We start from the raw sequence: 23,139 nt of genomic DNA, 5'->3' as shown, positions 1-23,139 counted from the left end.
ACTCAGGAATACAGTTCGCTTCTGATCATCATCACTGTACCCCGCAACATTGTATATCTGCTACAAATGGACATTCGGTGCAACCCAAATGAGGATGGGTTCCCTCTTGAGTCTGGTTCCTCTTAAGGTTTCTTCCTTATGCCACCTCGGGGAGTTTTTCCTTGCCACAGTTGCCACCGGCTTGCTCATCAGGGACAAACTTACTCATAAAGAACATTCACTTTTAATCACCACATTATCTGTGTAAAGCTGCTTTGAGACAATGTTCATTGTTAAAAGCGCTATACAAATAAAAATGAATTGAATTGAATTGAATTGAATAGATAGGTGGTTCTCTGTAATGGAGAAAGCACACTCTTCCTGGCATTCAGCTGAAACCCCATATCCTTCATGTGAGTGAGAATGACATCTCGATGCCAGACAGCTTACTGCTCTGATCGAACTTAATATCATCCAGTCAAGGATGCTAATGCCTGAAGGTTCAGGGAGTGCTGAGCTGCATCAACCCACTTTGTGAAGGTGCAGGGTGAGAGGTCAAGGCCAAACGGAAGAACCCGATACTGTTAAGCTTTTGCCCCAAAAGTGAACGTCAGAAGCTTCCTGTGAGAAGGAAGAATGGATACATGGAAGTATGCATCCTTTAGATCTATCGTGACAAACCAGTCCTCGGATATGATCTGAGACACATCCTGCTTGAGGGTCAGCATCCTGAACCTGAGTCTCATGAGAGAGCGGTTCAGCTGACATAGAGCCTGAATACCGCAACCAATTGTCCTTTTTGGGAACTATGAAGTAGCAGCTAGAGAACCCCGACTCTCATTCTGATGGAGGGACCACCTTGATGGCCTCCTTCCTCAGGAGAGTTCTTACTTCCTGTTACAAAACCAGAGCCTGCTCGGTTTCCAACAGAATGGGAAGGACCCTGTTGAAGTGGGGCAAACGAGACCCAAATTGAATCAAATCGAAATGCACAGGACCCACTAAGCAGAGCTTTCCAGGCTGCCAGGTAGTCTCTTAAGGGTATCAGTCTCTCAAGACTGACCTCTGGTGTGCCTAGAGCCGGGAAACGCTCTAGGAGCCACATCAGGACTGGGTGAAAACTGAGAAGGATGCTAGCTGGAGCTGGCCATGCCCTGAAACACAATCCATAGCATGGTTAATGGACCAGGTCCCTAGAGGAGCTGGGACAGGGCAGGCACCCATTGTGCAGGTCAGGAAAGAACGGTAGACTCCGACATGGAGGTTCCGACACCGGTGTCAGAAAGCACTCGTCCAATTTTCTGGATGGATGGACTTTCTGCTCATGAGCCGACCAAGCTTGGAAACGGTGCGGGTCACAACCTTTAACCTCACAAACAATTAACCTCAACGGCGGTGACACAGAGCGCAGTACTCCCCCTAGAGAAAGAGAAGTAGAGCGGCATTCCCCACAGGGGAAGAAACCGCTGTGCTTCTGCAAGCGAGAGCAAGACCGAGCAGGAGAGGTCGGAGATAGGGACAAGCCCGTCTCGAAACCCCTGCAAGGTCAATCTGCAACCCCCAAGAACTGCTGCGCCACTCTGCCTTGGCAACGCCTGGGCTAGAACCATGAGGAGTAAGGGCACCCTCCTCGAAGAGTGGTATAGTGCTCGCAGTTGGCTTCCTGCGAGTTCTGACAGCATGCTCCGCTCCCAAGCAAGCCACACACAAGCTGTGCATACCCACCACTTTCATTTTCTCTTTTATTTGAATGTTTCTTTTTGAATGTTGAATTAAAAGTACTGGGGCCAGTTGTTCAGGTTTTCAAACCCATTCCAAGGATTTCATTGAGGCTTTCAAGCTCCCTGTTTTAAATTTTCCTGAATAAATGCACAAACCTCAATGATGGTGAGCATATTTCTACTGTGTTGGCAAGAATGTGACTACATCATGCCCCAGGGTCAGCCATACCTCTGCACTCTGGGGCAGATAAGGTTATGGGTCTTGTCTAAGTGGGACAGTAATTCACTGTGCTCCATGCAAGACATAACAGAATGATTAATAGTGTTGGCTTTAATAACATGTTACATAGCAGTAAAGAAGTTGCTGCAAAAATGAAACTGACTTATACATCACAGCCCTTATTTAATAGAGTAGACTTTATTTTTTAATGAAAGACTGAAGAAGTTTCTCCATCAGTAACAAAGTCATCAGCAGTAAAGTGAAAGAGGAGATATAAACATTGAAATGTTCCTGATTTATGTCAACAATCTTCATCTTTTTAAGTAAGATAATAAATGAGCCTGATAGTAACTGATAGATGAACCAGAGGCACTATGATGTCACAGAAACATCTGTAACAATACTAGAGTGTAGTTTGTATTTTTTACTGAACATATTTCACAAAATATTCCAGAAACTAATGACATACCATAATTTGGGCATGATGATTTCTTCTTCTCATAATCAATGCTACAGTCCAGATGTATTTCTCGGCGGTCTTCACTCTCTCGAATTGTGAAAAATGGGTCATCTTTTGGATTAAAAATGTACCACAAATGTGGTTTTTTATAACAGTCGCTCTCTGAGCACTCGCCATACTTTACATTGAGGTAGAATGTTCTGATGAAGGTGACGGGAACGGTTTGGTGTATCCCTTCTTTTCCATAGCATCCAACTATTTTCTAAACAAACAAAGAAGAGATATCTGATGTAAAAATTATATTCACACACACACACACACACACACACACACACACACACACAAACCAATCATAAAAACAAGCAAAAACAAATAAAAAGTGTCATAGCATGTTTCACACAAAAATATTAATGGAATTTGGTATATTTTGATCATGCAACATCTTACTGTAAAATATTTATCAGACACAGGCCACGGCTCCTTAGACTCAATGCAGATGGTCCACTTGTACCGAGTTTTATTCTCAATGATAATGTCCCCTCCCAGGAAGCCCATGCTGAAAGAAAAGTTTTGAGAAACATAAGTATGAAATAATCCCCTGTAAATCCCCTGAAAATCCTCAATAAAGAGACTTTATTGACTCTGACACTGTCCTGTCGTGGCGTTCCTTTTTCATTGAGCCATATGCTCTCCCACAGTGGTGCTGAAACCCGGGATGTGAACGCAGGACGGTAAAGATGGAATCGTCACCGTTGGCAGAGCTAGTGAAGGCACTTGGCGAGCTCCAGCAAACCCAACACCAGGCCCTCCTCCAGGTGTATGCCGAGCAGGAACAGCGATTTGAGGAAGTGGTCCGAGCACAGGCGGAGGATCAGGTGGCGTTCCGGAGCGCTGTGAACTCTAAAGAGGCTCCCGTCACCCCCCCGACCCCTTCGCCTATCATCCCGCTGACTAAGATGGGCATGCAGGACAGCGTGGAGGCTTTTCTGGAACTGTTCGAGCACGTGGCTGTCGCCGGGAAATGGACAGGGTCAGAGAGGGCTCTCCGTCTGCTGCCGCTCCTTTCCGGGGAAGCCCAACTCGCCGCTCAGCAGCTGCCGGCCGATCGCATACTGGAATACGACGACCTGAAGTGGGCGATCCTCCAGCGAGTGGGACGGACACTGGAGCAGCACCGACAGTGGTTCCGTGCATTGACGCTATGCGAGGTCGGCCGACTGTTCGCCCACCAACTCCGCAACATGTGCCGGAGATGGCTGATGGACGAGGACCAGAGGACTGATGAGGTTCTGGATCGCATGGTGCTGGAGCAGTTCATCGCCCGACTTCTGCTGTGGACGACGAATGTGTCCAGTGTCAGTGACGGAAACAGTGGAGAAGGCGGTGCAGCTGGCGGAGGATCACCTGGCGGCGTACGCTGGGGCAGGCAAATCCCCTACATCTTCTTTCGGCTCTCCTTCTCTCCTGTTAACTGGTTCTTCCCCCTCTCTTCCTATTCCCCTGCCACGGAGACGGGGGCCAGTCCCCCCGAAGCCGATGGCTTAGCTGCGAGCTCCACCATCTTCCTTTTCTGCTTCCTCTACTTCTGCTAACACTCAGAGGTCTGTGCCTCAGGTTCCACAGATGGGGGAGTAGGTCCGTGCAGGTGCAGAGCGGAAGCCTGGGCCAGTCTGTTGGGGCTGTGGGGAGCCGGGGCATTTCCTGGATCAGTGTCCAGTTATGGAATTGGGGGTGATAGTCCGGATTCCCGAGGTGCCACAGGCTGCCCCCGATCAAGCGGGAACGTACCGTATACTGGTGAGTATCCAAGGTGTTGGTGGATTCGGGCTGCGAGCAGACCGCCATCCATCAAAGCCTGGTGCGATGCGAGGTTTTGAATACTGCACGCCGGGTGAAGGTGAAGTGAGTGCATGGGGACGTTCACGAATATCCACTGGTGGCCATTTCTGTCCGATTCAGGGGAAAAAAAACATTGTGCGGCGGTTAGTCCCCACCTCACCAATCCGCTAATTCTGGCTACAAATTGGTCCGCTTTTCCTCGCTTGCTTAGGGAAATGTGTGTGGATGGGTCCTGCGGGGAGGCGAAGCAGTGTAGAATGTGCACTATGTTGACTGGGGAGGCGGTGCCAGGCATGTCAGCTTTGCGTCAAACAGACCTACAAGGACTTCCCCCCAGAGATTTCCCTCTTGAGCAATCGCGGGACGAAACTCTCCGACACGCCTTAGACCAGGTGAGAGTAATCGATGGTCAGCGAATCCAGTCGGATAGTGCCCTTTCCTATCCATACTATCGAGTGATGCAGGACACTCGAACCGGGGAGGAAACGCCCCAGTTGCTGGTCCCAAAGAGCTGCAGCTTCTATTTCATGCAGCTCACCATAATCCGATGGCCAGGCACCTGGGCTGTGTAAAAACTTTAGACCGCTTAATGGACCGCTTTTATTGGTCGGGCATTCACGGCAATGTGCGTAGATGGTGTGCAGCATGCCGGGAATGCCAGCTGGTGAATCCGCCGGCCATCCCAAAAGCGCCTTTGTGCCCTTTACCTTTAATTGCGGTCCCCTTCGAAAGAATTGGCATTGACCTTGTCGGCCCATTAGAGCGGACAGCACGCAGACATCGCTTTGCATTAGTCATAGTGGATTATGCAATGCAATATCCGGAAGCAGTGTCTCTCCGCAACATCTCCGCATGCAGTGTTGTGGAGGCACTCTTCCGCATTATCTCCCGAGATAATATGTCATGAACGCTTCGCGAACTGTACAAGTTATTGGGGGTTGAGTCGATCCAAACCAGTGGCTACCATCCGCAAACTAATCTAATGGCCTGGTGGAGCGATTCAACCGGACCCTCAAAAACATGATTCGGAAGTTCGTACATGGGGGATGCACGGACCTGGAATAAATGGCTTGAGCCCCTGTTATTTGCAGTATGAGAGGTCCCGCAAGCCTCCACAGGGTTTTCCCCTTTTGAATTACTATACGGCCATAAGCCGTGCGGAGTGCTGGATGTCCTCTGGGAAAATTGGGAGGAGGGACCTTCGAGTGCTAAAAATGAAATTCAATACATTCTGGATCTGAGAGCAAAACTCACACATTGGGAAAACTAACCCTGGAGAATTTGCTACAGGCTCAAAAATGGCAATCACAATGTATGATTTTTTAACTATTTATTTGTATGATACAGCTGCAAAAATGTATTTGAACACCTGTCTATCAGCTAGAATTCTGACCCTCAAAGACCTGTTAGTCTGCCTTTAAAATATCCACCTCCACTACATTTATTATCCTAAATTAGATGCACCTGTTTGAGGTCGTTAGCTGCATAAAGACACCTGTCCACCCCATACAATCAGGAAGAATCCAACTACTAACATGGCCAAGACCAAAGAGCTGTTCAAAGACACTAGAGACAAAATTGTACACCTCCACAAGGCTGGAAAGGGCTACAGGGAAATTGCCAAGCAGCTTGGTGAAAAAAGGTCCACTGTTGGAGCAATCATTAGAAAATGGAAGAAGCTAAACATGACTGTCAATCTCCCTCGGACTGGGGCTCCATGCAAGATCTCACCTCGTGGGGTCTCAATAATTCTAAGGAAGGTGAGAAATCAGCCCAGAACTACATGGGAGGAACTGGTCAATGACCTGAAAAGAGCTGGGACCACCATTTCCAAGGTTACTGTTGGTAATACGTCATGGTTTGAAATCATGCATGGCACAGAAGGTTCCCCTGCTTAAACCAGCACATGTCCAGGCATGTCTTAAGTTTGCTAATGACCATTTGGATGATCCAGAGGAGTCATGGGAGAAAGTCATGTGGTCAGATGAGACCAAAATAGAACTTTTGAGTCATAATTCCACTAAACGTGTTTGGAGGAAGAAGAATGATAAGTACCATCCCAAGAACACCATCCCTACTGTGAAGCATAGGGGTGGTAGCATCATGCTTTGGGGGTGTTTTTCTGCACATGGGACAGGGCGACTGCACTGTATTAAGGAGAGGATGACCGGGGCCATGTATTGCGAGATTTTGGGGAACAACCTCCTTCCCTCAGTTAGAGCATTGAAGATGGGTCAAGGCTGGGTCTGTGTTTCTCAGCGACAGACCAGAAACCTGACTGATCTAGAGAAGATCTGTGTAGAGGAGTGGGCCAAAATCCCTCCTGCAGTGTGTGCAAACCTGGTGAAAAACTACTGAGGAAACGTTTGACCTCTGTAATTGCAAACAAAGGCTACTGTACCAAATATTAACATTGACTTTCTCAGGTGTTCAAATACTTATTTGCAGCTGTATCATACAAATAAATAGTTAAAAAATCATACATTATTTCTGGATTTTTTTTTTTAGATTATGTCTCTCACAGTGGACATGCACCTACGGTGACAATTTCAGACCCCTCCATGATTTCTAAGTGGGAGAACTTGCAAAATAGCAGGGTGTTCAAATACTTATTTTCCTCACTGTAGCTAGACAGCATCGGAGGATGGTTTTGGAGGCATAGAAGAAGAGGAGTAGAGTGAGGACTGAAAGAAGAATAAGATGGTGGAAACTGAAGGAGGAAGAGTGTAGTGTGATGTTCAGGGAAGAGGTCAGACAGGGGCACGGTGGTGCTGAAGAGGTTTTGGATGTTTGGGTAACTACAGCAGGAGTGATGAGGGAGGCAGCTAGAAAAGTACTTGGTGTTACATCTGGAAATAGAAAAGAAGACAAAGAACAATAACAGCAAAGGAGCATACAAAGCCCCCCCCCCCCAAACCTCTGACCCTTTGACCGCATCACCATCAAGCTCAGACCTGCATACCGACTGAAGCTGAGAGCCTACAGACCAACCAAGAAGGAGGTACCTATGTGGCCAGAGGGGGCGCAGTCTGCCCTAAAAGACAGTTTTGACACAACAGAATGGGACATCTTCAAAGTAGCAACTTACGACCGTACAGACATAGAGGAATATACTGAGGCTGTTACTACGTACATCTGAAAGTGCACTGATGACATCACAAACAGGAAAACCATCACTCTTCGGGCTAACCAGAAACCATGGCTGACAGGAGAAGTACACAAGCTTCAAAAGGCTTGGGACGCAGCCTTTAGAGACAGTGACACTGCAGGTCTAGCAACAGCAAGAGCTGTGGAATCAGGGAAGCAATACAGCAGTAAAATATCTGGACAGTTCAGCAACAACAGAGACACACAGGGTCTCTGGCAAGGCATCCAAACTTTAACAAACTTTTTTTTCTATGGATCTGTGACAGTGATATATCTCTGCATATTTCATATCTCTATCGCAACAAAACCAGGCGATATAGCTCAATTAGCTTGGATAACTGAGTGTGTTAATGAAATAAGAGATTGGATTACCCATAACTTTCTACTATCAAATTCCGATAAGACGAGATTTTGCTCATCGGCTCAAAAACCAGTATACAGAAGCTCCAGCATCTCAACCTGCAGTTAGACAGATGTTCTGTAACCACTAGTTCAATGGTAAAAGACCTGGGAGTTATTTTAGACAGCAACTTGTCTTTCAAAAATCATATCAACCAATTTACAAAAACAGCCATCTTTCGCCTTAGAAATATTTCTAAGCTAAGAAACATGTTATCTATATCCGATGCAGAGAAGCTCGTCCATGCGTTCATGTCCTCCAGAATAGACTATTGTAATGCATTACTAGGTGGATGTCCTGCATCATTAATAAACAAGCTTCAGTTTGTTTAGAATGCGGCAGCAAGAGTTCTTACAAGGTCAAGAAAATATGACCCAATCTTATCATCCCTGCACTGGCTTCCTGTTAAGTTTCGAATAGATTTTAAACTACTATTTCTTACTTATAAAGCACTAAATGGTTTGGCTCCCATGTATCTCTCCAGTCTTTTAACATGCTACAATCCGTCACGCTCCCTGAGATCTCAAAACTCTGGGCTTCTAGTAGTTCCTAGAATAGCAAAGTCCACTAAAGGTGGTAGATAATTTTCACATTTAGCTCCTAAACTCTGGAATAGTCTTCCCGACAGTGTTCGTAGCTCAGACACACTCTTCCAGTTTAAGTGTAGATTAAAAACATATCTTTTTAGCAAAGCCTACACATACCATAGGTCTCACATCATAACCTTGTGCTCCAGAACATCTGGTCACATGCACATTATTAACTTGTGCTGTTAATATCATGAACAGCAGCTACGCTAATTTCTCTTCACTGCTTCTCTTTCTCTCCCCATCCTGAGGCATCCTGAGGTTTGGCCAGCTCCAGTCACGTCCCACCTCATGAAGATTATGGACCTTTGAAGAAGTAAATGCCGAACTCGCAAACATCCCGTACCATCTAGGGACGTACTAGTGCCAATTGGATCCAACTACATGTGTGGAGTTTTGACATTGGACCTTCTGGAGTGTTTAAAGGCTCTGGCATGGAGAAGCTGGTGCTGGATCTGTGATGATCACAAATGTTGAATGCTCCTAGTTTTATAACCATAAAGACTGTAGAAAGAACATTACTTTTAATCTTATACTCCAGTACTCATGTTAGTTCTCACTCTGCAGTGTTCTGTATTGTTGAAAGATTTATTATCAAAGTCTTGATGTCACCCAAATGAGGATGGGTTCCCCTTTTGAGTCTGGTTCCTCTCAAGGTTTCTTCTTCATAATATCTAAGGGAGTTTTTCCTTGCCACAGTCACCACGGCTGATCAGACTGCTCATCAGGGATAAATGCACACCATTCACCTTCACTGTTGATTTCTGTAAAGCTGCTTTGCAACAATGTCTGTTGTGAAAAGCGGTATAGAAATAAACTTGACACCCTCAACAAATTCTTCAGAAGGTTTGACATCCAAAACACCACACACACACACACACACACACACACACACAGAAAATCCCACCTTTCCAACAGAAGCAGGCTGTGTGTCTGTCCCCAGTCAGTGTGGAAAAGACCCTCTTGAGGATCAACCCACAAAAGGCAGCCTAACCAGACAACATACCTGGTCAGGTTTTAAAGGACTGTGCAAAATAACTCAAGGATGTACTAACTGACATCTTTAACATCTCACTGAGTCAAACAGTGGTTCCAAAGTGTTTCAAGGCCACCACAATAATTCCAGTCCCAAAAAAGCCCCACCTATCCAGCCACAATGACTACCAGCCTGTTGCACTAACATCCATTGTTATAAAGTGCTTTAAGTGAGTAGTCATGCAGCACATAAAATCCATTCTTCCTCCCTTCCACAACCCGTTCCAGTTTGCAAATAATACCAACAGGTCCACTGAGGATGTCTTCTCAGACTCTCTCCATCTAGCCCTTACACACCTGGACTCCAAAGACTCTCATGTGTGAATGCTGTTCTTGGATTTTAGTTTAGCATTAAACACAATCATCCCCTAGCAGCCAATAAACAAACTGAGTCACCTCTCTGTAACTGGGTACTGGATTTCTTAGTAGAGAGACCACAAAATATATGGGTCGGCCATCACAGTAAGCACAGGGGCACCACAAGGGTGCATGCTCAGCCCTCTGCTCTTTACCCTGTTGACCCAAGATTGTGTACCCAGTTACAGCACCAACCACATTGTCAAGTTTGCAGAGGACACAACTATAGTGGGCCTCACCACCAACAACAATGAGGTAAACTATGGGAGCGAGGTGAGCTGACTGATCCAGCAGAGTAATAACAGCAATCTCTTCCTCCATGTGCATATGTCTGAGGACCTCGCCTGGGTGACAAACACCACATCATGTGGGAAAGAAAGCTCAGTCACACCTCTACTTCCTCTGCAAATTCAGGAAAGCATGAGTTCCACCTTCCATCATGTGCTCCTTTTACCGGGGCACCATGGAGACCATCCTCACCAGCTGCATCACTGTGTGGTACGGAGGTTGTACTGCCTGGCAAAAAACTCTGCAATGCATAGTGAATGTAGCCAGCAAGATCACCGGTGTCTCCCTGCCCTCCCTTATGGACATCTACCACACCTGCCTCAATAGCAGAGCCATTGGCATAGATACTGATAGTTCACACCCAAAAAACCTCCACTTCAGCCTCCTACCTTCAGGAAGAAGGTACGGGATCCTCCTACTCACTCCATAACACGTTCAAACAGCTTCATAATAATGTTTATAGCTTGGTCCTGTTCTCTTTAATCAAAGTAGTAATTCTAAAAAAACAATTTAGACTGTTCATAAAGAGATTGTAGAAGCAGAGGATTAATCCTTTCTCTTTTTTGTCTGTAGGAATTGTGTAAAAACAATTTATTCTGTTCGTCTAGAGACTGTAGGAGCAATAGAATGTATTGGGACTGATGTTGCTGCAAAAATTGTGAATTCTTGACTCTAATTCAGAAGAAACTATTTTAGTTTTTGAAGTAAATGTTCTAACTGGGTTAGAAGAATAAAACAAAGTAATGAAACTCTAAGATTGCCTTCTGTTGAAATATCTGGAAAAATCAAAAGTAAATTGTTTAAGTGACAAAATTTGAAGCCTTCTGAATTTGAATGCTTTTTTAAAAGTAATATTTAAAACTAAACTTTATCAAACTGTCAGAGATCCACCTGCCACGCCCCCCTTCGGTAGCAGTCACGCTGCCTCATTATGCCTTGCCGGCTTTGATTGCCGACAGCTTTGACTTGTTAAGGATAAGACTATATAAACTCACGTTCTCGAGTCACAGGCTGTTGGTTTTTGAGTGTCATGCTGGTGATCCCGTGGATCCTCGACCACCAGCCTTCCCCGCTGGTTCTGTCTCCTGACTCTGTTTCCAAGGATTACTATTTTGTGCTGGAGATTCACTTTCGCTTCTGGATATTGCTTTCCGTCTGATATTTCTCTCGTTGTGGATTACTCGTCCTGAGCGGATTACTACAGTTTGTGGTTCTTCAGTGTGTGTGTACTTTGTGTTCAATAAATATGATTGAGTTACTTCCGCTTCCGCGTCATCAGCCTGAAACAAACTAATTGTTTTCTATGCAACCAAGATTTAAAACTGCTGATTTAAATCTGCTTATCACCTTTTGTTATGCCTTCGAGAGCACATCTGCTGTACTTCCATGGCTGAGTCTATGCAAATCAAGGATAATGGCCCTGCACAGAGGCTAACCACAGAAAAGCATGGAACAGAACCTCCAAATGTAACCATTGATGAGATGATGGACCATCTGTATGAATATCTAAACCAAAGATTGGGACTGAGAAAATGCCACAAAGACGTGTAAAAAAATGGCATTAAACATTCACAAAATAGATAAAGGAACTGTCAGGATATTAAAAGAGTTTATGGAAAGAAGAAAAAAGCTTTGCTTAAGGACAAACGATAAGAGAGAATGATTATCTGTGATTATGCTCCCTTACCTAATATCCTGTTAGCCAAGGCCAGTCTCTGGGAAACAAGTTTGAAGACCTCAGGGCAGGGGATAACTTCCAGAAAGACTTTCAGGACTGCAACCTTCTCTGCTTCACCGGGACATGGCTAAACACAGCGATACCGGACTATCCAGCTGGCCGAGTTTTTATGGGTTCACCGCATTGACAGAACACTGGAGTCGGAAAAGGCAAGGGGAGGTGGAGTGTGTCTGATGGTGAACAATCACTGGTACAGCAGCGTGAGCATTGGTCCTCTTTGGTGCTTCTGCACACCAAATTTGGAACTATTGACCATCAAATATCACCCCTTCTATCTCCCTCGGGAATTCAGCTCAGTAATAGTCAGTGCCATTTATATTCCACCTCAAGTGAACACGGACACTGCAATATGGGATTAACACAAGACAATAACACTACTTCAAATACAGCATCAGGACGCTGTGCTCATTGTGGTGGGGGACTTTAACAGTGCCAACCTCAAGCGCGCACTCACAAACTTACAGCAGCACATCACCTGCCCCACCAGGGGCGAAAGTACACTGGACCACACCATTGCTAGATTGCTTGAATGGTGCTACACACCATTCAAGAGCAGCTACAAGGCACAACCACATCCACCGTTTCGGAAATCAGACCATACCCCATCTTCCTCATGCCTGTATACAAACAAAGGCTAAAACAGGAAGCTCTGTTTCAGAGGGAGGTGGCTTGCTGGACTGACCAATTTGTGGCTCCTCTGCAGGACACATTAGATAGATAAAACTATCTGCGATACACTGAGATCTTGCTCCGCTGCCTACAACATGGGGCTTGCCACCGGAGACAAGGCTCTAGCAGCACAAACACCATGCACGTTGAGAGAGCTGGAAAGGTAAACATGTTCACCATCTCGGAACATGATGTGAGCAGGGCATTCAGGAGAGTGAATACCAGGAAGGCAACAGGACCAGATGGCATCACAGGTCAGGTTCTAAAAGCCTGTGCTGACCAACTAGCACCGGTGTTCACTGAGATATTCAAACTCTCCCTGGAACAGTCTGTTGTATCCTCATACTTCAAACAGTCCACCATTGTTCCTGTCCTGTCCTGTTAATAACATTTGAATTAAAAAAAAATGTAGTCATAATAGAGAAAACATATAACTGTCTATAATAGAGTAATAGAGTAATATCTGTATAGACAACGTACCCGTGATGTAGATTTCTTTGTTTGACGACACAGCTTTCTGTGTTTGACTTGTTTGCTGCGAGTCTACACAGGAAGTTGCATCGTCAACGAAGGAAGATCATGGCACGCTGTCATACAGAGTAATATCTGTATAGACAACGTACCCGTGATGTAGCTTCCTTCGTTTGACGACGCAGCTTCCTGTGTGTGACTTGTTTGCTGCGAGTTCCGTGTTTGTATTTCTCTCTGCGTTTTCAAACAAACTTTACTATTTATCTATCCTTTTTTCCTCCTTTAATAATCCTAAATTGGTTTTTGTCTTCCTGGCTTGTGCCTGTAGTTAGTTAACTTGACTATCACTAGTGTTGACTATATACATTGCCTTTCACTTTGTAATATTTCTGCATCTTAACTCTACAGTCTCTGCTATTATAAGCACTATGCCGGCTGTGTGTCTGCCTTTGAGCACAGGTGAGGACTCGTTCGAGTTGCAAACAGTGGAGATGGCGATGGAGGCTTTGGAGAAACAGATTCGCGAGCTGCATGCAAAGCATGGCCAGCTGTGAGAGCGGAAAGCGGCGCTGGAAACATCCCGGGCGGATGCTCACTCTTCCCAGGTAAATTCCTGGGTTGAACCTAACGCTCCCAGCACCTCAACTCCACGTGTTTCTCTGCCCAGGCCCAGCGCACCTACAACGCGGCCAGGTATCGTTCACTCCAGCACTGGTGCACCACGGACCCTGGATGCTGCAGCAGTGGAAGACACGAGCCAAGCCCCGGTCGAGGACGTCTCCCTCGCCACCACCACCGGCCTTCGAGATCTCGACCGAGAACCGCTTCGCCCCTCTCCGTGAGATGGAACGCGATACTGTGATTCTTGGAGATTCAATCGTCCGGCATGTCCACGCTACTGGAGCCAAAGGTAAGGGCACACTCGCTGTTTTCCTGGTGCTCATGTTCTCGATGTCACTTTCAGGATCCTGGTGGAGACGGTACGCAGCACATCGCCCACAATGAGGATCATAGTGTCAGGACCTCTTCCCATTTACCAGCGAGGGATTGAAAAGTTTAGTAGACTTTTTGCACTAAATTAATGGTTACAGTCATAGTGTCAAGAGCACAAACTTCTCTTCATTAATAACTGGAACTGTTTCTGGGGGCGTACTAGGTTCTTCCGCCCTGATGGCCTGCTCCCCAGCAGAGTTGGAGCAGCAGTGCTATCAGATAACATCTCTAAGATACTTCACACCATCTGACTGGTAAGACATCAAGAAATCTTCAACTATGAGAACATTTATAAAACAAACCAAATAGTTACAAGAACACACACAGCCTGAATTATAAAAACCATATCTATTCCTTATGTAGTAAAACCAAGAATTAAATACACAAGATACAGAAATAATCTTATTGCAGTTAAAAGTGAAAAATGCCAGATAAGCACACACAACAAATTTCTAAAGTTTGGTCTTTTAAACATTTGATCACTTGCACCCAAAGAACTCATTGTAAATGAGATATGTGTCTAAACGAGTCTACACCGTCAGGATATGTTTATAAGCATGAGCACCTTCAGACTGGTCATGGGGGGGGAGTGTAGCAACCATTTATAGTGCCTCTCTTAATGTAAGTCAGAGATTAGGATTCAGCCTTAAATAATTTAAAGTGCTCATTCTTAAAGTTGTACTGTCAGACATACATAGAAAACCCCTACTATCTCTCACTCTGGCCACCATGTACAGACCCCCAGGGCCCTACGCTGATTTTCTTCAAGAGTTTGCTCATTTTCTTTCAGACCTCTTGATCAATTTTGATAAAGTGCTGTTTGCAGGAGATTTTAATATTCATGTAGATGATGTAAACTATGCCCTAGGATTATTATTTGTGGACTTATCTTTTGGGGTTAAACAAAACATCACGAGACCAACTCACCGTTTTAACCACACACTAGACTTAATAATATCCCACGGAGCAGACATCACTGATATAGATATTTTACCCCAGGGTGATGACATCACAGACCATTACCTCATACTGTACACACTACTGGTAGAGCAGATTAGCCGTGTTTCACCACGTTATCGACTTGGTAGGACTATTGTTCCGACCACTAAGGACAGATTTATAAATAACCTGCCTGATTTATCTTAATTTCTCACTAAACCCATAACTGCTAATAATCTTGATGAAATGGCTAACAACATAGACCTTATCCTCACTAGCACATTAGACACTGTTGCCCCCATCCGGTTAAAAAAGGTTAGAGAACAAGCACCTGCACCTTGGTATAATAGTCATATGCATGCCCTCAAGAGAACAACCCATAATCTGGAGAGAAAAGGGAGGAAAACTAAATTGGAGGTATATAGAATAGCGTACAAACACAGTATGCTCAGCTACATACAGGCGCTAAAAGCTGCTAGAGCTGAACACCTGAGCAAACTCATAGAAAACAACAAAAACAATACCAGGTTCCTTTTCAGTACAGTAGCTAAACTAACTACAAATCAGGGATCTGAAAAATTGTGTTCCATCACAGTTTAGTAGTGAGGACTTTATGAATTTCTTCACTGAAAAATAGATAACATTAGAAAAACAATTGTGGCAGTCCAACCTCTGAGATCATCTCCTGACACAGTCTCACCTTCAACTCCACAACTACACTGCTTTATATGTACGGGACAGGAAGAGCTGTATGATGTTATTACCAAAGCTAAATCAACAACATGTCAGTTAGATCCAATTCCAACTAAATTACTGAAGGAATTGTTATATACAGCTGGTGAGCCTCTTCTGAATAATATTAACTCCTCACTATCTTTAGGTCACGTCCTAAATCCCTCAAGTTAGCAGTTATTAAGCCCCTCATTAAAAAAACTAATTTGTATCCAAATAAAGTATCAAATTACAGACCCATTTCAAACATTTTAGAAAATATTGTCACTGACCAGTTCTGTTCCCACTTACAAGAGAACAATATCTTTGAAGAGTTTCAGTCAGGTTTCAGGCTCCATCAAAGCACAGAAACTGCCCTAGTTAAAATCACTAATGACCTGTGTTTAGCTTCAGACCAAGGCTTCATCTCGCTGTTAGTTTTTACTAGATCTTAGTGCTGCATTCGACACTATAGATCATGATTTCCTCCTAGATCGCTTACAAAATTATATTGGCATTCAGGGACAGGCATTAAGCTGGTTTAAATCCTACCTGTCCGATCATTACCATTTTGTAGACTTAAATGGAGAGCTATCCAGGTTAATGCTAGTAAATTATGCCGTGCCACAAGGTTCAGTTCTAGGACCCCTGCTTTTCACAATATACATGCTTCCGTTAGGAAATATTATTAGAAGGCATGGAATTAGCTTCCACTGTTAAGCTGATGATACCCAGCTATATATCTCATCAAAACCAGGCGATACAACTCAAGACTGGATGACCCATGTTTAAAGGCTCTGGCATGGAGAGGCTGGTGTTGGATCTGTGATGAAATAAACTTGACTTGACTCATAATTCCACAGTCATTTCAGATCATTACTTTATCTCTTAAAATCTTACTTGCACCAAAAAGTAATGCGTTACTTTTGAAAGTGACTTTTTAGTAACTTTTTTAAAGAACCTTCTTTAACACAAAGTCATTTTTAAACACTTTTATCGAAGTCAGACCAGCACAAACTGACTATATCACAAGGATTTCTGAAATAAATAACAAAACAAGCTGAAAAATATATTTAGAATCAAAAACTAAAGTGGCTTCTGCTGTTGTGTTGAGCTCTTAAAAATGTTACTTTCACAGCTGAAGTAGGAAAACTATCATCAATGAAGAACAGAACACTGGGTTAGCTTCTAGCTCCTCAGGCATGGAGTTTCTGGAGAAGCTACGGCAGATTGGAGTTGCTGTTTATCGCAGTAGATACAAGCTTCGAACCAGAAAGACACAGCTTACATTTGACTAAAAAGTTTTTGTCTTTATACTCAACTAAAGTGAAATAATGAGCATATTTCCACTTTGAGAAACTCATCTTGCTCTCGCCTCGACTCGCCATTACTGCCGCACAGACCTGAATAAATGGAGATATGCCCACAGTGCATCTTCTTCCTGTTTACAGTGGTTCATCCACTAATCTGCTGTAAGCAGGATAGGCTGTAGTCTACACTAAATTCATTCATTTAAAAAAGTAACGGGTAACGCACGATACGGTAACGGTAATAAGGTTACTTTATTTTTAAAAGTAACGCGTTACAGTATTAGTTACTGTAAAAAGTAACGCGTTACTGCCCAACACTGTTCATGTCAGCTACAGCAGCGGGTTTAATGAATAATCTTCCAGAAATGTTGATAGGTCTCCATATGACACCGCAGAGCTTGACTGGGCCACTGAATACCTAGAATCAATGTTCCATTCTACTTAAATTTAAATGTTAACAGTTCCTGAGAAAAGTGGGCTACATACACAATATCTCTGTAAAGAAGACAAATTGGTCTTTACTGTCCACCATTCAAAGTTGAAATTGTTTAAAAAGAAAAGTTATAGATGATGAAGTACCATGAATATAAATTTCCTGCATTCATTTTTTTTTTCTTTTATAAATACATGAAATCAGTCCTGGAGCAATCCAGAAAAGTAATGGCTGACTGTTAACAATATTGTTGTACGTTTGGCTATTGATATTGAGTTGGCATTCATTTTGATGGCCAGGTACCCAGACAAGCTTTTGTTTTACAGTCATGGCCATTCAAATTGATGCGGCTGTTCCAATCCCAAAAATACACACACACACACACACACACACACACTTTTCAAACATTTCTCTTATAAAAACAAATGGACATCAAAATGTATGACATTGTATAAAACTGTAAAGGAAGATATATTCACACATAAGTCACAGATAAAAAAAAAAAAGGCTCAGATTTACCATCAATATGTAGATTGCTGTTGTTATTCCGCCCCAAGCATATTTTCTTCATCACTTTGTGCAAATCTCTGATAAAACGTCTCTAGGTTATGTATGTAACCCTAGTTCCCTGAGGAATGAGATGCTGCATCTCAGCACTTTGTCCACATTTTAATCACATGTGTAATCTGTCCAATGGAAGGCACGACGTCACCGGCGGAGAGACGTCATGACCAGGAAGCTTTAAAAAGCAAATGGAGTGAAGCCGGTGCCAGTTTCTGTAAGAGAGAAGGAAGCACTGCAGGTATGCCAGAAGTGTGGCATAGAGACCCAGCGTCGAATTCCCTCCTGGAACTAGGGTTACATATGTAACCTAGAGACGTTCCCTTTCAGTAACTCGAGCTGTGTCATAATGCTTTGGGAATGAGAGTCCAATCACGCCAGACTGACCAGTCCCTGGCCAGTGTGTTTTGGCACAGCTAGGTTGAAAGGATGGAGAGGCTAGAAGTGGCACTGAGGTCAAGGTTATAAAACAAATGGACATCAAAATGTATGACATTGTATAAAACTGTAAAGGAAGATATATTCACACATAAGTCACAGATAAAAAAAAAAAAGGCTCAGATTTACCATCAATATGTAGATTGCTGTTGTTATTCCGCCCCAAGCATATTTTCTTCATCACTTTGTGCAAATCTCTGATAAAACGTCTCTAGGTTATGTATGTAACCCTAGTTCCCTGAGGGAATGAGATGCTGCATCTCAGCACTTTGTCCACATTTTTAATCACATGTGTAATCTGTCCAATGGAAGGCACGACGTCACCGGCGGAGAGACGTCATGACCAGGAAGCTTTAAAAAGCAAATGGAGTGAAGCCGGTGCCAGTTTCTGTAAGAGAGAAGGAAGCACTGCAGGTATGCCAGAAGTGTGGCATAGAGACCCAGCGTCGAATTCCCTCCTGGAACTAGGGTTACATATGTAACCTAGAGACGTTCCCTTTCAGTAACTCGAGCTGTGTCATAATGCTTTGGGAATGAGAGTCCAATCACGCCAGACTGACCAGTCCCTGGCCAGTGTGTTTTGGCACAGCTAGGTTGAAAGGATGGAGAGGCCAGAAGTGGCACTGAGGTCAAGGTTATAAAACAAAGGTCAGTGGGGTGGACCAGCCTGCAGCGTTGCAGATGTCTTGAAGGGACACTCCAGAGGACCAAGTTTTTGAGGCTGCCACACTCCTGGTCGAGTAAGCTCTGATCCCGAATCGAGCGGGGAGACCAGAGGACTCATTAAATGTGATAGAAGGGAGGCCTCTCCTCTGAGGGCTGTAGCAGACGAGGAGCTTACCTCACTTTCTCCAGGGACTCGTCCTGTGAACGTAGGCACGGGCAGCATCTCTAGGCAATAGATGTGCAATAGTAGATGGGGCCCTTCCCATAGATCTTGGGCAAAGTGGCCACTCATTACTGCTCCTCACCCCGTGAGGGATGCATCTGTTGTAAACATGACATGATGAGAGGAAACTTCCAGCCCGGAGCCTGAGACAGAAACTCGGGATCTCTCCAAACATCTAAGGTACGTAGGCATGACCTTAATTATACAAAGGGGGTTGCCCTTCCGCAAAAACCCATGGGTCCCGAGCCACCACTGAAGGGGTCTCATGTGCTGGAGGCCAAGTGGGATCACACTGAATGCTGCTGCCATGAGCCCGAGCAATCTCTGGAACTGCTTGACAGTAAGTGACTGTCCTTCTCTGACCTTCCTGATGACCGTCAGGTAGTGCCTTAAGGGTATCAATCTCTCGAGACTGACATCTGGTATGCCTAGAGCCGTGGCTACACCCTGATGACCTATGAGCCTCGAAGGAGGCAGCGAGTTCTCCTGGACCACTACAAAACTGGGTGGAAACTGAGAAGGATGCTCGCGGGAGCTGGCTGTGCCCTAAAACACATCCCGTGGCAGGGTTAATGGTCCAGGTTGCTGAGGGAGACGGGACAGGGCAGGCAGCCAAGTAGTGCGGTGCAGCACACCCCTTCACTGCCAAATACAAAGAACGTCATATATCAGGGACTCGACCCAGAGCGCCGTGCAAGATCCCTGACCAGGGGAGTGCAGAGGAGTGATCTGTTTATGTGCTGCACAATGTTAGTTGCTGGGTTGATCTGAGGGCTGGGCCCGCCGAGCAGCCCCATGAGAGTGGCATGGGAGGTATTACTGGAATGCCGCCGCTTGTTTCTTGCCCTGCTGAAACCTCTCGGCCACCGTGTTAACGGAATCGCTGAGGGTGAAAGAAGGCGATCCTGGTAATATTATTCACATGAGCCTCAAAGGAAAGACTAGGGTCAATAATAACACCAAGGTCTTTGACAGCCATACACGCTGAAACAGAAATACCATCCAGAGATGCTACATATACGGAAAGTTTGCTTCCAGCTGCATGTGGTCGTAGTAAAAGTACTTCCGTCTTATCTGAGTTGAGCAGAAGAAAGTTATCAACCATCCACTGTCTAATGTCTTTTACACACTCCTCAACATTGTTAAGCTGATCTCTCTCATCTGGCTTTGCTGAAATATACAACTGTGTATCATCAGCATAGCAATGGAAGCTAATACCATGTTTATGTATAATTTCACCCAGAGGCAGCATATATAAAGAGAAAAGCAGTGGGCCTAAGAAAGATCCTTGCGGAACACCAAACTTTACCTCAGAGAGTGTGGAGAACTCACAATTTACATCAACAAACTGATAGTGATCAGTCAAAAAAGACCTGAGCTGTTCCCTTTATTCCAACAACGTTCTCAAGTCTAGCAAGCAGTAAAGTGTGATCAGTGGTGTCAAAAGCTGCACTAAGGTCAAGCAAAACAACTAAAGTGACAAAACCCTGATCAAAGGCCAATATAAGGTAATTTACCACCTTAACTAGCACCATCTCTGTGCTATGATGAGGCCGAAATTCTGACTGATACATTTAAAAAATGTTATTCATAAGTAGATGTGAGTATAACTGCTGTGCTACAACCTTTTCTAGAATCTTGTATATAAAGGGGAAATTTGATATTGGCCTGTAGTTGGACAGCTGACAGGGTGAAGGTCAGGTTTCTTAATTAGGGGGTGAATAACTGCCAGTTTGAAGGATCTAGGTACATAACCAGTGCAAATGAAAGAGTTTATTATTTTTTAAACAGGTTCAATTACAAGTGGTAGAAGGCCTAAAAGAAGTTTAGAAGAAAGATCTACATTTAGTTCAATATCTAGAGATAATCCTGTCCCTAAGGAACATCGTCTTTGGAAAAGTGCAGAAAAGTTTTTTGAATCTCTTTTTCCATCTGTTGGTGTAGTTAATCTGATGATAGAAGTTGAGTTAACCCGGTATGAGTTAATCTCTTTCATGAACGCCACCACAGCTATGATGCAAGGAATTAGAGTGGAACTTCGAGGTTTGAGATTAACTGCCCTTCAAAATCGTTTGGTTTTGGATCAACTCACTGCTATGCAAGGTGGAGTATGTGCTGTTGTAGGTTCTACCTGTTGTACCTATATACCCGATAATGATGCTGATGGTCATATTATCGAACAAGCACTGAAAACATCACTGAAGCTTCTCGTCGTCTTGGAGAACGTGAAACATCTGCTGAACAAAGTTTTTGAGAAGATTAAGAGTTTGTTTACAGTGTTGAACACTATTTTGTTTTAGGAATGATTCTTTTATTGATTGTTGGAATTATACTTTGTATGTTGCCATGTTTGATGATGATGGTAAGACAGGCCATAAAGGCCTCGATTGGAGTGGTGATGATGAAGGATTATATGCATGTAGGGAAAGAATGAAATGGAATCTTTTGTTTGTCTTTATCTTTTCATTTGCAGTTTGTGTCACCAATTCTGTTCCCAGGATGACCATCCTATGTTTTGGTGTGTGATGCTAAATCATAAATGATTTAAAGTGGCCATTGTTAGTGTTAGGATGGTTTTCACACTGTTTCACACACATTCCTTTGTCTGCTCAGTGTCTATAGAATATTTACGATGTTAGTCTGTAAGGTAAACAGGGAGTCCTTATCTGGACTCACACATCGCCAGCTAGTATATCCTCTTGTCTAAACAGGAAACAACTAGGTCAGGTTTCTTTTCTTTGTATGTGTATATAAACGTTCTGCCGCCTGCAATAAACTGAAGAGGAAGCATTTGCTGTGTGCGGTGTGATTCTTCCCTGATCAGAAAGGCCTACGGGTATCGCAGATCGTATGGAAAACCTCTCCACGAATTAAGTTTCGTTTGGGCATGATAAAAATCTAACAGTTTTGGTGTCAGAAGCGAGATACTTTCAGCAATATCCAAAAAGGGAAATCACGCATCAAGGTGAGTTTAATGTACTTCCTTGTTGGCGGGGATTGTCCCGTATGCCAGCCAATAGGGCTGCATATGTTTTCGTGTCTTGGTTATGCATTAATTGTTTAATGATAATTTCCTTTGGTGGGATGATTTCGTCGACATTGGTTTCCTCACCTTAGATGTAAGATGCAAGATTAGAAGACGTTTTTTACGGTCTGTCTAATATAGGCGATATTGTCTGAAGTATCCAAAAGAATCCACGATAATTTATATGCCCGAAAAAAAATAGATGAATGAAAAATGAATTGTTTTTAAGAAGAAAATAAATAAATAAATAAAAAAAAAGTGAGAGAAAATAGAAAAGGAACTAAAGAAAAACGGACATTTTGAAAAGACTTTAAAATTTTTCAAAAGACTTCAATCTTGTTTTGGCTTTATAGTCTATTTTTTTCTCCTACCTAACAAAATTTGTGATTCAATTGGAGAGATTGGATTACTTTTTTTGTTTGATGACTGCGATCCCCCTGGTGCCTAGTGTTGTGTGTATTGTCTGTGTATTAAGTGTTGTGTGTCTGTTCTTTGTTCTGTGTTAAGAAGATGGGTCATAACGTTTCTCGCCCATTGCCGGAAGAAAATCCCAAAGATTGGATGTATAGGAATAGTGCCGGTTACTGGACTAATCCTTATTTAGATAATTTGGCAGGATGGAGTGAATGTATGTCGCAGGTAGATGATTTTCCTAGACATGGGTCATTTAAGACCCGCGATATGGAAAACGCGTATTCCATGGTGAACGGTGGATGGGGCGATCCGAATTGGGACTACACTTATATGCGTGAGTCCTATGATAAATGGGTAAATATGAAGAAGTACTGGGACAAAGGTCCAGAAAGAGTCAATGCTTCTAAATGCTCTTTGAATAAGAAACAATCGCCTCCGCCATACAATTCGACACCGTCTACTAGCCCTGGTCTTTATCCTGCGCTCCCTGTTGCTGCGTCTTTACAGCCCGCTTT

General features: G+C 43.9%; 2 protein-coding genes across 2 annotated transcripts in view; one reads left to right on the top strand and one right to left on the bottom strand.

The window, feature by feature from the left end:
* Positions 1 to 11,201, bottom strand: part of LOC124387798 — a 146,300-nt gene extending 135,099 nt beyond the window's left edge. The window contains exons 1-3 of the mRNA XM_046852386.1: positions 11,029 to 11,201; positions 2,828 to 2,936; positions 2,390 to 2,642 (exon numbers count right to left, since the gene is read on the bottom strand). Of these exons, the coding sequence (XP_046708342.1) occupies positions 2,390 to 2,642; positions 2,828 to 2,935 (361 nt within the window). The 5' untranslated portion in view covers position 2,936; positions 11,029 to 11,201. The remainder of the gene's footprint in view (positions 1 to 2,389; positions 2,643 to 2,827; positions 2,937 to 11,028) is intronic.
* Positions 1 to 14,100, top strand: part of LOC124387799 (protein translocase subunit SecA-like) — a 97,933-nt gene extending 83,833 nt beyond the window's left edge. Inside the window, exon 8 of the mRNA XM_046852390.1 lies at positions 13,579 to 14,100. The gene's annotated coding sequence lies outside the window, so the exon portion shown is untranslated. The remainder of the gene's footprint in view (positions 1 to 13,578) is intronic.
* Positions 14,101 to 23,139: the final 9,039 nt, after the last annotated feature.

Source organism: Silurus meridionalis, chromosome 6, assembly GCF_014805685.1.
Source record: "Silurus meridionalis isolate SWU-2019-XX chromosome 6, ASM1480568v1, whole genome shotgun sequence".
NCBI lineage: Eukaryota > Metazoa > Chordata > Actinopteri > Siluriformes > Siluridae > Silurus > Silurus meridionalis.
Note: the sequence above shows the minus strand (reverse complement) of the source record. Positions and strands in the feature narration are given on the sequence as shown.